The following is a 13,581-nucleotide window of genomic DNA, read 5'->3' as shown; positions in this document are numbered from 1 at the left end:
GGACAGAGGGAGAGGGAGGGACCGAGAGAGAGGGACCGAGAGAGAGGGACCGAGAGAGAGGGACCGAGAGAGAGGGACCGAGAGAGAGGGACCGAGAGAGAGAGAGGGGGACCGAGAGAGAGAGAGAGCGGGACCGAGAGAGAGAGAGTGAGCGGGACCGAGAGAGAGAGAGAGCGGGACCGAGAGAGAGAGAGAGAGAGAGAGAGAGAGGGGGGGACCGAGAGAGAGAGAGGGGGACCGAGAGAGAGAGAGGGGGACCGAGAGAGAGAGAGTGGGGGACCGAGAGAGAGAGAGTGGGGGACCGAGAGAGAGAGAGTGGGGGACCGAGAGAGAGAGAGGGGGACCGAGAGAGAGAGAGGGGGACCGAGAGAGAGAGAGGGGGACCGAGAGAGAGAGAGGGGGACCGAGAGAGAGAGAGAGGGGGACCGAGAGAGAGAGAGAGGGGGACCGAGAGAGAGAGAGAGAGAGAGGGACCGAGAGAGAGAGGGACCGAGAGAGAGAGAGAGGGGGACCGAGAGAGAGAGAGGGACCCAGAGAGAGAGAGGGACCCAGAGAGAGAGAGGGACCGAGAGAGAGAGAGGGACCGAGAGAGAGAGAGGGACCCAGAGAGAGGGACCCAGAGAGAGAGGGACCCAGAGAGAGAGAGGGACCCAGAGAGAGAGAGGGACCCAGAGAGAGAGAGGGACCCAGAGAGAGAGGGACCGAGAGAGAGAGGGACCGAGAGAGAGAGGGACCGAGAGAGAGAGGGACCGAGAGAGAGAGGGACCGAGAGAGGGGGACCTAGAGAGAGAGTGGGACCCAGAGAGAGAGAGGGACCCAGAGAGAGAGAAGGACCCAGAGAGAGAGAAGGACCCAGAGAGAGAGAAGGACCCAGAGAGAGAGAAGGACCCAGAGAGAGAGAAGGACCCAGAGAGAGGGAGAGCGAGCCAGAGCGAGAGAGAGAGACAGAGCGAGAGAGAGGCAGAGCGAGCGAGAGGCAGAGCGAGCGAGAGGCAGAGCAAGCGAGAGGCAGAGAAAGACAGGGTGACAGAGAGACAGAGACAGAGCAGAGAGAGACAGAGAGAGACAGAGAGAGACAGAGAGAGACAGAGAGAGAAAGAGAGAGAGAACACAAAATCCATTACATACACTATTCAACCACCATGCTTACCTGATCTGCTTTGCCAAACCGATGCCCAGCCAGAATCATATGAAAAGCAAACTTGCGTACCATAGGAGAACGCATGTTGATGAAACAGTGGGCAGCTTGTTCTAGTAAAAGTGCACTTCGGAGGTCAGAATCCTGCATTTAAAACAAACCATGGGTCTATCATGGTGCTGCAGGTTGATTTCAACACAATTTTCCAAATCTTAATAACTTTCAATTAGTGTCCAGCTTAGAAGTAAGCAAAGGCTGAGAAATAAATACTTCAATCAATAAGTTATCTCAAGACTCTCAAGAAAATGATAAACACATTTCAAGCTTGTGCTGTAACATGAAAAGAACATAGCACTGAAGAAAATATCCCCCAGAGAGGCTCTTCAATCAACATCCTTTTCTCTTTTGTAAAATCTTCCTTGTGAACAATCTTGTGTCTGAAGCGGTCCCACACCTACTCTGTCTTCTGTTAATCTCAAACAACTACTTTGGCATCAAAGGTTTTCCCATCAGAGGTGAGAAACCAACTGAAGACTTTATCAGATTGGTAGACAAACCTGAAGGTTTCAGTGGCTGTGATGATGAAGCTTCTCTGGACCAAAGTACCTCCAATCTTGGTTGTACAAGTCGATCTGAAATTTCCTTTCTGGGTTACTCATGGATACATCCCAGCTTCCCACAATCAATTCTCTCTCTCACCTTTCTCTGCTAAATCATACTACTGCTGACCAATAAATTAATGTGTTTCACTTTCCAATTTACCTGTTTACTGTTGCATTAGCATTACCCCAAAATAGTTAAGACCAGACACAATAAATGAATGGAAATATAAGAATATCATTTCACTATTGCAGATGACCGTAATTCATAAGGCAAGTTACCAGCCAATCCATTACGGAGAACACGATCACTTCTCTCATTGAACAGACTTCAAAAGAAAAAAAAAATTTGTTTAATCATTTTGCTTGTTACAATCAGAAATACTTTGTTTTAGAGCCAAAGATATAATTGGAAGTGATCCATCCTCAGAGATTACTCCGATAATCCTGACTTGCCTCAAGCGAGCTACAGGCAGATATGTCATTTCACTGGTGTCTTATGACATAGATATCCAACCTGAAGATGTTAAAAACAACTATCGGTTCTCTGCAGCATGAACAATAAAGTTCAAGCCATGAAAATACTCCAGTTACAGTTTATCCAACTCTGAAGTACAATACAATTATCAAACTCTTAACGCAAAGGAATTTCCAACTCCTCCTACCTCACTTGTCATCCGGATAAGAAGCGTTGCAGCCTCCGAATATTTGGCTTGGCTTTTTAAAATTTCAGCACTCAGTAAAGTACACCGCTCAGCAAGCATCAGGTTCCTAGGATAGAACAATTTAAAAAAAATTAGAATTCCAAGTTGCACCAAACTAAAATTATTTACATTCCTTGTATTTTAGGCTTATAACAACTGCTAGTTTCACCTCATAGTAATAACTTGGATAACTTGGGAATCAGAGATACACAAGATGGAAAAACACCATGGTAGCTCTATCAAATCTACCACTAAACTAATTTCAGCAACAATTCTTGGACCATGCCTGTGTCAAGCTACATCACACTAGACATTAAACTAGAATTCATTGGAATTAAGAAAAAAATCAATCTTTACAGACAAAATGTACCATTGTGCTTCAATCTAACTCCAGTTTTGCTACATTTAAAATTATCTAGTGTCAGATTCAAACAAAATAGCTCAAAATGTCAACGCTAACTTTGAGGACCTGAAATCAACATCTCTCAAAATGTGTCCATCGTGGAGAGTTGAAATCTACCCTCGCAGCAAATGATCCCAAGAAACTTCTGTGCACCCTCTTTGCTTCATCAAAATCTTTCAGAGAACGTTTGAAACAAAGTTCAGTGAAGCGAGAGGTGGTTTATTTTGATAGGACGAATAAAGAGGTTATTTATTTCTTGGAAGGCAAGGAACAAAATGAGATAGAAGAATAAACAAGCAGGAAATAGGCACAAAATGATTGAAAGTAGCAACACAACTTGGTAATGAATGCAAACAATTAATGGGGTTCATTTTTTAGAGGGACAGAAAACAAAACATTGTTAAATTGGAATAGGAACTTGGTCTGAACAAACTTGCCGTACTAGGAAAATAAAAGTGAAGTCTTCATAGCCCCAGAGGACCGTGGGCTATTTTCCCCTTTGAGAGCTGACTGGTGGTGATTTAACCTGAGGGTCACCACACCTCAGGCGAGGGACAAGGTTGAGAAGGCAGTGCCTCGACTTCCGGATGCAGCGATGACCAGCTAAGTCGCACGTTTCGGCAGCTCCCGGTGGAACGGACTTTTGGGCTCTTAATAAGAGCCCCAACGGCAATTTTAACGGCTAAAAGCACTGTGCGGTAAACCAGAAGAGAATCCCCCCTGGATACGGATGGAAAAAGGAGAGGAAAGTGGCCGGATTACGGTGGATCCTTTAGAGCAGCGGCAAGGAAGGCAAGCAAAAACCAAGATGGCGTCGGAAGGTGGCAGTTTAATATGGGGCCCTGAACAACGCGAGTTTTTGAAACGCTGCGTGGAAGAGCTTAAAAAGGAGATGAAGAAGGAGCTGTTGGCCCCGATATTACAGGCGACTGAAGGGCTAAAAGATGAGCAAAAGACCCAGGAGCGGGAGCTTCAGGTCGTGAAGGCAAAGGCTGCCGAGAACAAGGACGATATACAGGGCCTGGTGGTGAAGACGGAGATGCACGAGGCACACCATAAACGATGTATGGAAAGGCTGGAGGTGCTGGAGAATAATGCGAGGAGGAAGAATTTAAGGATTCTTGGTCTTCCTGAAGGTGCAGAAGGGGCGGACGTCGGGGCATATGTGAGCACGATGCTGCACTCGTTAATGGGAGCGGAGGCCCCGACGGGTCCATTGGAGGTGGAGGGAGCATACCGAGTGATGGCGTGAGGACCGAGAGCAGGAGAAATTCCCAGAGCCATAGTGGTGAGATTCCTCCGTTTTAAGGACAGAGAGATGGTCCTCAGATGGGCAAAGAAAACTCAGAGCAGTAGGTGGGAGAACGCGGTGATCCGCGTATATCAAGACTGGAGTGCGGAGGTGGCGAGAAGGAGGGCGAGCTTTAATCGGGCCAAGGCGGTGCTTCATAAAAAGATTAAATTTGGAATGCTGCAGCCGGCAAGACTGTGGGTCACATATCAAGGGAAGCACCACTACTTTGAAACAGCGGATGAGGCGTGGACATTTATTGTTGAAGAGAAATTGGAATAAGCGGGTTAATAAAATAGAACGTTTGAGACAAAGTAGTGGGGCGAATATGGGGGGCGAAGAGGGGGGAAAAAGGGGGGAAGAGATGATTTTTATGTTGTTAATCCTGCGACCCGGTAACTTTTCTCTCTTCCACAGGTTGTGGGGGAGGGAGGAAGGGAGGTGGAGGAGCTGGGGGCGTTGGCCATTGGGGGCGGGGCCAAAAGGGAAGTGCGGGCTTTGTTCCCGCGCTATGATAATTATGGCGGGAATAGGGAAGCAGGAAGGAGGGGGCGTCGCACGGTGCGAGCCGAGGTCACGGGGGGAAGCCGAGGTCGGCCAGAGTTTGCTGACTTCTGGGAGCAACATGGGGGGTGTAACTACGCTAGTGGGGGATCTAGCGGGGGGGGGGGGGTGGGAGGGGGGATTTACTGGGTTGCTGCTGCTGGGGAGAAGGGGGAGCTGGATAAAAGGGGATGGCTAATCGACAAGGCGGGGGGGGGGTAAAGAGCCCCCCAACCAGGCTGATCACGTGGAATGTGAGAGGGCTGAACGGGCCGATAAAGAGGGCACGGGTACTCGCACACCTTAAGAAACTTAAGGCAGATGTGGTTATGTTACAGGAGACGCATTTGAAACTGATAGACCAGGTTAGACTACGCAAAGGATGGGTGGGGCAGGTGTTTCATTCGGGGCTAGATGCAAAAAACAGGGGGGTGGCTATACTAGTGGGGAAGCGGGTAATGTTTGAGGCAAAGACCATAGTGGCGGATAGTGGGGGCAGATACGTGATGGTGAGTGGCAAATTACAGGGGGAGGCGGTGGTCTTAGTGAACGTATATGCCCCGAACTGGGATGATGCCAACTTTATGAGGCGCATGTTAGGACGTATCCCGGACCTAGAGGTGGGGAAGTTGGTAATGGGTGGAGATTTTAACACGGTGCTGGAACCAGGGCTGGACAGATCGAGGTCCAGGACTGGAAGGAGGCCGGCAGCAGCCAAGGTGCTTAAAGACTTTATGGAGCAGATGGGAGGAGTAGACCCATGGAGATTTAGCAGACCTAGGAGTAAGGAGTTTTCGTTTTTCTCCTATGTCCACAAAGTTTATTCGCGAATAGACTTTTTTGTTTTGGGAAGGGCGTTGATCCCGAAGGTGAGGGGGACGGAGTATACAGCTATAGCTATTTCGGATCACGCTCCACACTGGGTGGACTTGGAGATAGGGGAGGAAAAAGAACAGCGTCCACCCTGGAGAAAGGACATGGGACTAATGGCGGATGAGGGGGTGTGTCTAAGGGTGAGGGGGTGTATTGAAAAGTACTTGGAACTCAATGATAATGGGGAGGTCCAGGTGGGAGTGGTCTGGGAGGCGCTGAAGGCAGTGGTTAGAGGGGAGCTGATATCAATCAGGGCACATAAAGGAAAGCAGGAGAGTAGGGAACGGGAGCAGTTGCTGCAAGAACTTCTGAGGGTGGACAGGCAATATGCGGAGGCACCGGAGGAGGGACTGTACAGGGAAAGGCAAAGGCTACACGTAGAATTTGATTTGCTGACAACGGGTACTGCAGAGGCACAGTGGAGGAAGGCACAGGGTGTACAGTACGAATATGGGGAGAAGGCGAGCAGGTTGCTGGCCCACCAATTGAGGAAAAGGGGAGCAGCGAGGGAAATAGGGGGAGTGAGGGATGAGGAGGGAGAGATGGAGCGGGGAGCGGAGAGAGTGAATGGAGTGTTCAAGGCATTCTATGAAAGATTATATGAAGCTCAGCCCCCGGGTGGGAAGGAGAGAATGATGCGTTTTCTGGACCAGCTGGAATTTCCTAAGGTGGAGGAGCAGGAGAGGGTGGGACTGGGAGCACAGATCGAAATGGAGGAAGTAGTGAAAGGAATTAGGAGCATGCAGGCGGGGAAGGCCCCGGGACCGGATGGATTCCCAGTTGAATTTTACAGGAAATATGTGGACTTGCTCGCCCCGCTACTGATGAAAACCTTTAATGAGGCGAGGGAAAGGGGACAGCTGCCCCCGACTATGTCAGAGGCAACGATATCGCTTCTCCTAAAGAAGGAAAAAGACCCGCTGCAATGGGGGTCCTATAGGCCTATTTCCCTCCTGAACGTAGACGCTAAGATTCTGGCCAAGGTAATGGCAATGAGGATAGAGGATTGTGTCCCGGGGGTGGTCCATGAGGACCAAACTGGGTTTGTGAAGGGGAGACAGCTGAATACGAATATACGGAGGATGCTAGGGGTAATGATGATGCCCCCACCAGAGGGGGAAGCGGAGATAGTGGTGGCGATGGATGCCGAGAAAGCATTTGATAGAGTGGAGTGGGATTATTTGTGGGAGGTGTTGAGGAGATTTGGCTTTGGAGATGAGTATATTAGATGGGTACAGCTGCTGTATAGGGCCCCGATGGCGAGCGTGGTCACGAATGGACGGGGGTCTGCGTATTTTCGGCTCCATAGAGGGACGAGGCAGGGATGTCCTCTGTCCCCATTATTGTTTGCACTGGCGATTGAGCCCCTGGCAATAGCATTGAGGGGTTCCAGGAAGTGGAGGGGAGTACTCAGGGGAGGAGAAGAACACCGGGTATCTCTGTATGCGGACGATTTGTTGTTGTATGTGGCGGACCCGGCGGAGGGGATGCCAGAGATAATGCGGATACTTGGGGAGTTTGGAGAATTTTCAGGATATAAACTGAACATGGGGAAAAGTGAGTTGTTTGTGGTGCATCCAGGGGAGCAGAGCAGAGAAATAGAGGACTTACCGCTGAGGAAGGTAACAAGGGACTTTCGCTACTTGGGGATCCAGATAGCCAAGAATTGGGGTACATTGCATAGGTTAAATTTAACGCGGTTGGTGGAACAGATGGAGGAGGACTTCAAGAGATGGGACATGGTATCCCTGTCACTGGCAGGGAGGTTACAAGCGGTTAAAATGGTGGTCCTCCCGAGATTCCTCTTTGTGTTTCAGTGCCTCCCGGTGGTGATCACGAAGGCTTTTTTCAAAAGGATTGAGAAGAGTATCATGAGTTTTGTGTGGGCCGGGAAGACCCCGAGAGTGAGGAAGGGATTTTTGCAGCGTAGTAGGGATAGGGGGGGGCTGGCACTACCGAGCCTAAGTGAGTACTACTGAGCCGCCAATATCTCAATGGTATATAAGTGGATGGGAGAAGAGGAGGGAGCGGCGTGGAAGTTATTGGAGAGGGCGTCCTGCAGGGGGACTAGCCTCCAAGCTATGGTGACGGCGCCGTTGCTGTTCTCACCGAAGAAATACACCACAAGCCCGGTGGTGGTGGCTACTCTGAAAATTTGGGGGCAGTGGAGACGGCATAGGGGAAAGACGGGAGCCTCGGTGTGGTCCACGATAAGAAATAACCATAGGTTTGCTCCGGGGAGAATGGATGGGGGATTTGGAACATGGCAAAGAGCAGGAGTAACACAATTGAGAGATCTGTTTGTAGATGGGACGTTTGCAAGTCTGGGAGCGCTGACCGAAAAATATGGGTTGCCCCAAGGGAATGCATTCCGGTATATGCAACTGAGGGCTTTTGCGAGGCAACAGGTGAGGGAATTCCCGCAGCTCCCGACGCAGGAGGTGCAGGATAGAGTGATCTCAAAGACATGGGTGGGGGATGGTAAGGTGTCAGATATATATAGGGAAATGAGGGACGAGGGGGAGATTATGGTAGATGAGCTGAAAGGGAAATGGGAAGAGGAGCTGGGGGAGGAGATTGAGGAGGGGCTGTGGGCTGATGCCCTAAGTAGGGTAAACTCATCGTCCTCGTGTGCCAGGCTAAGCCTGATACAATTTAAGGTGTTACACAGGGCGCATATGACTGGAGCACGGCTCAGTAAATTTTTTGGAGTAGAGGATAGGTGTGCGAGATGCTCGAGAAGCCCAGCGAACCACACCCACATGTTCTGGTCATGTCCGGCACTCCAGGGGTTTTGGGTGGGGGTGACAAAGGTGCTTCCGAAGGTGGTGGGGGTCCAGGTCGAACCAAGCTGGGGGTTGGCTATATTCGGGGTTGCAGAAGAGCCGGGAGTGCAGGAGGCGAAAGTGGCTGATGTTTTGGCCTTTGCGTCCCTAGTAGCCCGGCGCAGGATACTGTTGATGTGGAAGGAAGCCAAGCCCCCGGGTGTGGAGACCTGGATAAATGACATGGCAGGGTTTATAAAGCTGGAACGGATTAGGTTCGTCCTAAGGGGATCGGCTCAAGGGTTCACCAGGCGGTGGCAACCGTTCGTCGAATACCTCACAGAAAGATAGAGGGAATGGAAAAGAAGAAGACAGCAGCAGCAACCCGGGGGGAGGGGTGGGAACTAGAAGGACTCTCAGGGATGTTAGTGTATAAGTATAATATGTATAGGTTGTTGTTATAGGTAATTGTATACTGGTCTGCTGAATTGTATTTTTGGAGAGTATTTATTTGGGACAAGGCAGTTGCCATTTAGTTTTGTTTTTTAATTTTGATGTTGTTTATATATTATTTATTTCTTGTTTAAAAAACTGGCCATTGTTATTTATATTGTTATATTACTGTGTAAAGGATACACAATGTACTATTATGGTTGGCCAAAAATTTTGAATAAAATATATTTTTTTTAAAAAAAAGAGAAGGCAGTGCCTCCATGGTAACCTCAAGCAGTACGGGAATTGAACCCATGCTGTTGGGAGTCACGTCACATCACGAACCAGCTGCCCAACCAACTGAGCCACACTATACACAGTCTGGTCTCCACACCACATAAAGCACATGCATTGGGAAAACAGCGCATGAAAAGATATGAAATGAAATGAAAATCGCTTATTGTCACAAGTAAGCTTCAAATGAAGTTACTGTGAAAAGCCCCTAGTCGCCACATTTCGGCGCCTGTTCGGGGAGGCTGGTACAGGAATTGAACCGTGCTGCTGGCCTGCCTTGGTCTGCTTTCAAAGCCAGCGAATTAGCCCTGTGCTAAACAGATATATACGGGCATGTGTTATAACCCGCAAGGGTCTTACGGAGCGGGAACAATCAATCTCCCCGTGAACTCTACAGAATACGAGCTCCCCGTTAAGGGGGCGAGGGATCTCTAAACAATGTATAATTGTATGATGTATAAAGCCAGCCAGTTTGGCACCGGCAAGGCTGACCCAGTTGGGATCTACCATGTGATGTATATAATGGTCATTGTCAATAAACTCAAGCTTCTTTGAACTACTTGGTGTGGACTCCTTTGTGGCCTTATTAAAAAAGTATGACTGGAATGGAGAAGCAGCAGCAACAAGCAAGAAAAATTGGGCAGGGTGGGATTCAGTACTCTGGGGAAGAGGCCCAACAGAGGTTCTCTTTAAATTATGGGATGGGTCAAACAGGATGGATGTGGAGAAACTATTGCCATTTGCAAAGTACAGAAGGAAGGGCGGTGGGCATAAATTGGAGAGAGAGCCACAAATAGATCAATTTCTTTACAAAGTGATTAACTCGATGGAACTCGCTGACAGGTGAAATGGTTGAAGCAGATAGCAATGACGCCTTTGATAGGAGGCTTGAGGTAGAAGAGAATAACGGGTATTGAGATCAGAACGGTGGCTGGAGCAAGTGTTCAGGGTGGAGTGATACTCTTATAGAATATAAACACCGCCATAGAGCAGCTCAGATAAATAGCCCGTTCTCATGCTGCAAATTCCACGTAATTCCATTCAATGAGATATACAAAACTCTGCACATACACCCCATCCAAAACCGTACTACCCATTATCATCTGAGCATTCTATATCCAATGGTATCCCTTCTTCGTCTTTGGTTTTCAAGCAAGTTTAAATATCAGTTATTAAATCTATTGAACACAAAATATCCCTTGCATTGATGTAAGCAAATAATAAACAAAATCATTCAATTTGTGGTTCATGCGAAAAGACTGCTATACTATAGCTTCTACGATCTCCCGAGAAAATTTAGACCTAAATTTAAGAAATTTAATTTCCTCCAACAAATAAACAAAGACTTTAAAGAAAAAATCAGGCACAAGTTTTCTCTTTGCTCTGCTGACTGATGCTAGGGTACAACTCACATGGCCCCAAGCCACTGTTCCAGTCCTTCATTCCAATCAAGAGTGTGTGGGTGGAGGAAAGTGTGCGCGAGGGAAGGTGTAGGCACGTTAGCCAACCTCCAAACGAATCCAACAATTGCATACTTGCGCTTTTCAGGGAGTCTCAATGGAATGTTTTCAACAGCGGCAACCCCAGCTAACTTTCCTCCCTTATTAGGAGCACGCAGCACACTGCAGCTATCTACTATTAATCTAGCTCGGAGTAGCAAGCTCAACCAAAATAATATTAAACAAACTAGTGTTAAGATCCCAACTGATGTAATAGCTGGGCGGGAAGATGCCAGAATGGAACCCTGGTTAAAAGACCTTAAAACTTTATGTTTTTAAAAATAAAACATGGAAGGTCAGAGTCACAGGAGCGCTTTGTTTTAACAACAAAAACATTTTTATTAAACATGGAAAAATTGGATCATAGAATACTCCTTTACTTTCCCCCTCCCCTCCCTTAGGTTAGCCAATACACACAGATTACAAAGTGCATCTAGTACATCTTAAGCTACAAGAGGATTGTGGTCACACACATGCACTCTGCTCTGAACCCAAGTTAGTGTCTATGCATTTCTCCTCAGATTCCCCCCCCCCCCCCCCCGGATGATCGCATGAGTTTCCAAACTCCACTCCCCAAAACACTCTTTTAAAACTTCTCTTATGATAATGCTTTCCCTTAGCAGTTTGCATTCTGAAAGCCAGCCCAGATTTTATAAATGACTCTTGAGCTTCTGCTCCACATTTGGCATAACGAGTCCAGGAGTTTATGCTGCTCTTTTCAGGTTTCCTTTGTCTCAACTGCTTTTACACAAACTCTATCCTGCCACCAATTTCCGTTGTTATTTCAACTCTCATTCCACAGGCTGCAGTAAAATCTCAGAAACCTGAAAATCATTTCAGATATCGTTCTGGTGTCTCAGTCTTCTTCTCAACTATGTCTTCACTGAACAATTCTCGGTTTCAGAAACTTCAACCTCAGACTTCTTAGAAACTTCTCTTCATTTCTCTAGTTTCCTTAACTAGCTGCGTCTGATCTCTGCAATTCTTTTTTTTAACCATTACTCCATGGTATGGCTTTTCTTCTCCCAAAGCGGAGAGAAATGTTCCCTCTCCAGCCTTCTAAACCAACTGCTTCTAGCAGAGCTGAGAGATCTGCCTCATCGCTCGCTACCTATTTCCAACTGCAGTCAAATTAGCTAAACTAAATCTAAAATGTTTTTCTACCTGACAAGGCCACAGTTGCTAAGCAATACCCATATTCTTATATTCCTCACAACACAGCCCTCTGAAAACAATAGAAACAGTTGAAACTTAACCAACCCCCACACATACAAACACTTTTGTCCAGTTTAACCCTTCCAGGCACAGAAACATTGAATTAAACCCAGTTAAAGCAATAACTTATTTCTAATGTTTACCAATACAAATATCAATTCCTCAAAACTACCTTTATTTTCCTAATACGTGGGTTCTTTCTGATCACACTGGGCTGTGCAGCAATAAAGCCAGAGGAGAAATACTATTGATTCAAGATGATGCATGAAGTGTGCAAGTTAATGATTATTCTTATGTTCCACTCCATAAGCAGCTGGTACTCCTCTTTCTACATCCTTCAAACTTCAATATCCTTTAAATGGCACTGATCCTATCCAAACGCTCTGTCTACATAGGCTCACATATTGTAGGTTGAGTGTCTTGGGCGACAGGAAGACAGACAGGATGGATGGTCAAGTGGGCAGAGAAGTGGCAGATGGAATTTAACCCGAAAAGTTTGAAGTGATACACTTTGGAAGGAGCAATGTTTCAAGGAAGTATTCAATGAATGGCATGATACGAGGAAGTTCTGAGGAACAAAGGGACCTTGGTGTGTTTGTCCACAGATCTCTGAAGGCGGAAGGGCAGGTTAATAGGGTGGCAAAAAAGGCATAGAATATAAAAGCAGGGAGGTCTTGTTAGAGTTGTATAGAAGTTCCATTGCTATGAATTATATTCCTTTTCTACATGATCATTCCTTTAACCCTTGCTCGATCAAGTTCCCGACCCCCTGCTTTAATTCTTTTGATGCAAGGCCTCACCACCAAATTCACAGCTGGTTTCGAACCTTAAAACAACTTCAAACTAGTACAGAGTAAGCTTTTCCACCTCCCCATTGTTAATTCCCAGCCAATTTGACCACGATTCACGTACTTGCAGAGGTCCTTGTAAGTCTGAATAGCTGTCTCCATGTAATGGGTGGGATATTGTCTCTGTGCTCCAGGCTGAAGAAAAACTGATGCTGCCGCCATTTCCTTAGATATGTTAAAATTTTACAAAAAAAGGAAGCATTATCTCAGGTGTTAACACAGTATTCAGCAATTCTACAACATAACTTTACAATATATTTTTCTTAAGACTTCGATTTTGAAGGGGTGACTGATTTGCAACATTGTGAAATGATCAAAATAAAAACCGGAATGAAAAGATGAAAATTGTATGTACAACGAACAATTAGTCCGATGTACAGGATTAGGAAATCAAAGATGGAAATTATGTTCAACTGCACCTCCATGCAAACATTACTCGTTCTATTCAGCTCTTCCTCAAAAGAAAGGCAAAAACCAATGACTGGATTCCAGTCAAACAGGAAGTACATTTTGCGAGGTACAGGATGCAAAGCACAACAGGTTCAATCTCATCTTGGTCACACAAGTACTAATTTCCACATAGAACAGTACAGCAAAGAAGGCAGCCATTCAGCCTCGAGTGAATTTGGAAGAACTATCCAATTAGCCCCACTCTCACCGCACTTTCCTCATAGCCCAACAAGTTCTCCCAGGTCAAATATTTATCCAATGTCCCTTTGAAAGTCATCATCGATTCTGCTTCCTTTTAAGCTCGGAATTCAACGGAATAATTTGAAAATGATTTCCTTCTATTGTTTCTGGCTCTCTTGCCAATAGTCTTAAATCTACAGTGAATTTTAATGCCAATGCTGTAGTTCTTCAACATTTTAGAAAGAGAATCTACAAAGAAAATAGATCAGTAAATTGTGTTGAATAGCGGAGGGCAAGGGAGGGATGCACCGCTTAAAGTAGGCTCATCATTCTCTTTTGAGTGGCTC

General features: G+C 46.7%; 1 protein-coding gene across 4 annotated transcripts in view; it reads right to left on the bottom strand.

Moving 5' to 3' along the window:
* Positions 1–13,581, bottom strand: part of trappc8 (trafficking protein particle complex subunit 8) — a 228,050-nt gene that overhangs the window by 89,084 nt on the left and 125,385 nt on the right. For all 4 annotated transcript variants that reach the window (XM_072468480.1, XM_072468481.1, XM_072468482.1 and 1 more), the window contains 3 exons: positions 12,669–12,769; positions 2,403–2,508; positions 1,151–1,282 (listed from right to left, as the gene is read on the bottom strand). In XM_072468480.1, coding sequence (XP_072324581.1) covers positions 1,151–1,282; positions 2,403–2,508; positions 12,669–12,769 — 339 coding nt within the window. The remainder of the gene's footprint in view (positions 1–1,150; positions 1,283–2,402; positions 2,509–12,668; positions 12,770–13,581) is intronic.

This window comes from Scyliorhinus torazame, chromosome 11, assembly GCF_047496885.1.
Source record: "Scyliorhinus torazame isolate Kashiwa2021f chromosome 11, sScyTor2.1, whole genome shotgun sequence".
Taxonomy (NCBI): Eukaryota; Metazoa; Chordata; class Chondrichthyes; order Carcharhiniformes; family Scyliorhinidae; genus Scyliorhinus; species Scyliorhinus torazame.
Note: the sequence above shows the minus strand (reverse complement) of the source record. Positions and strands in the feature narration are given on the sequence as shown.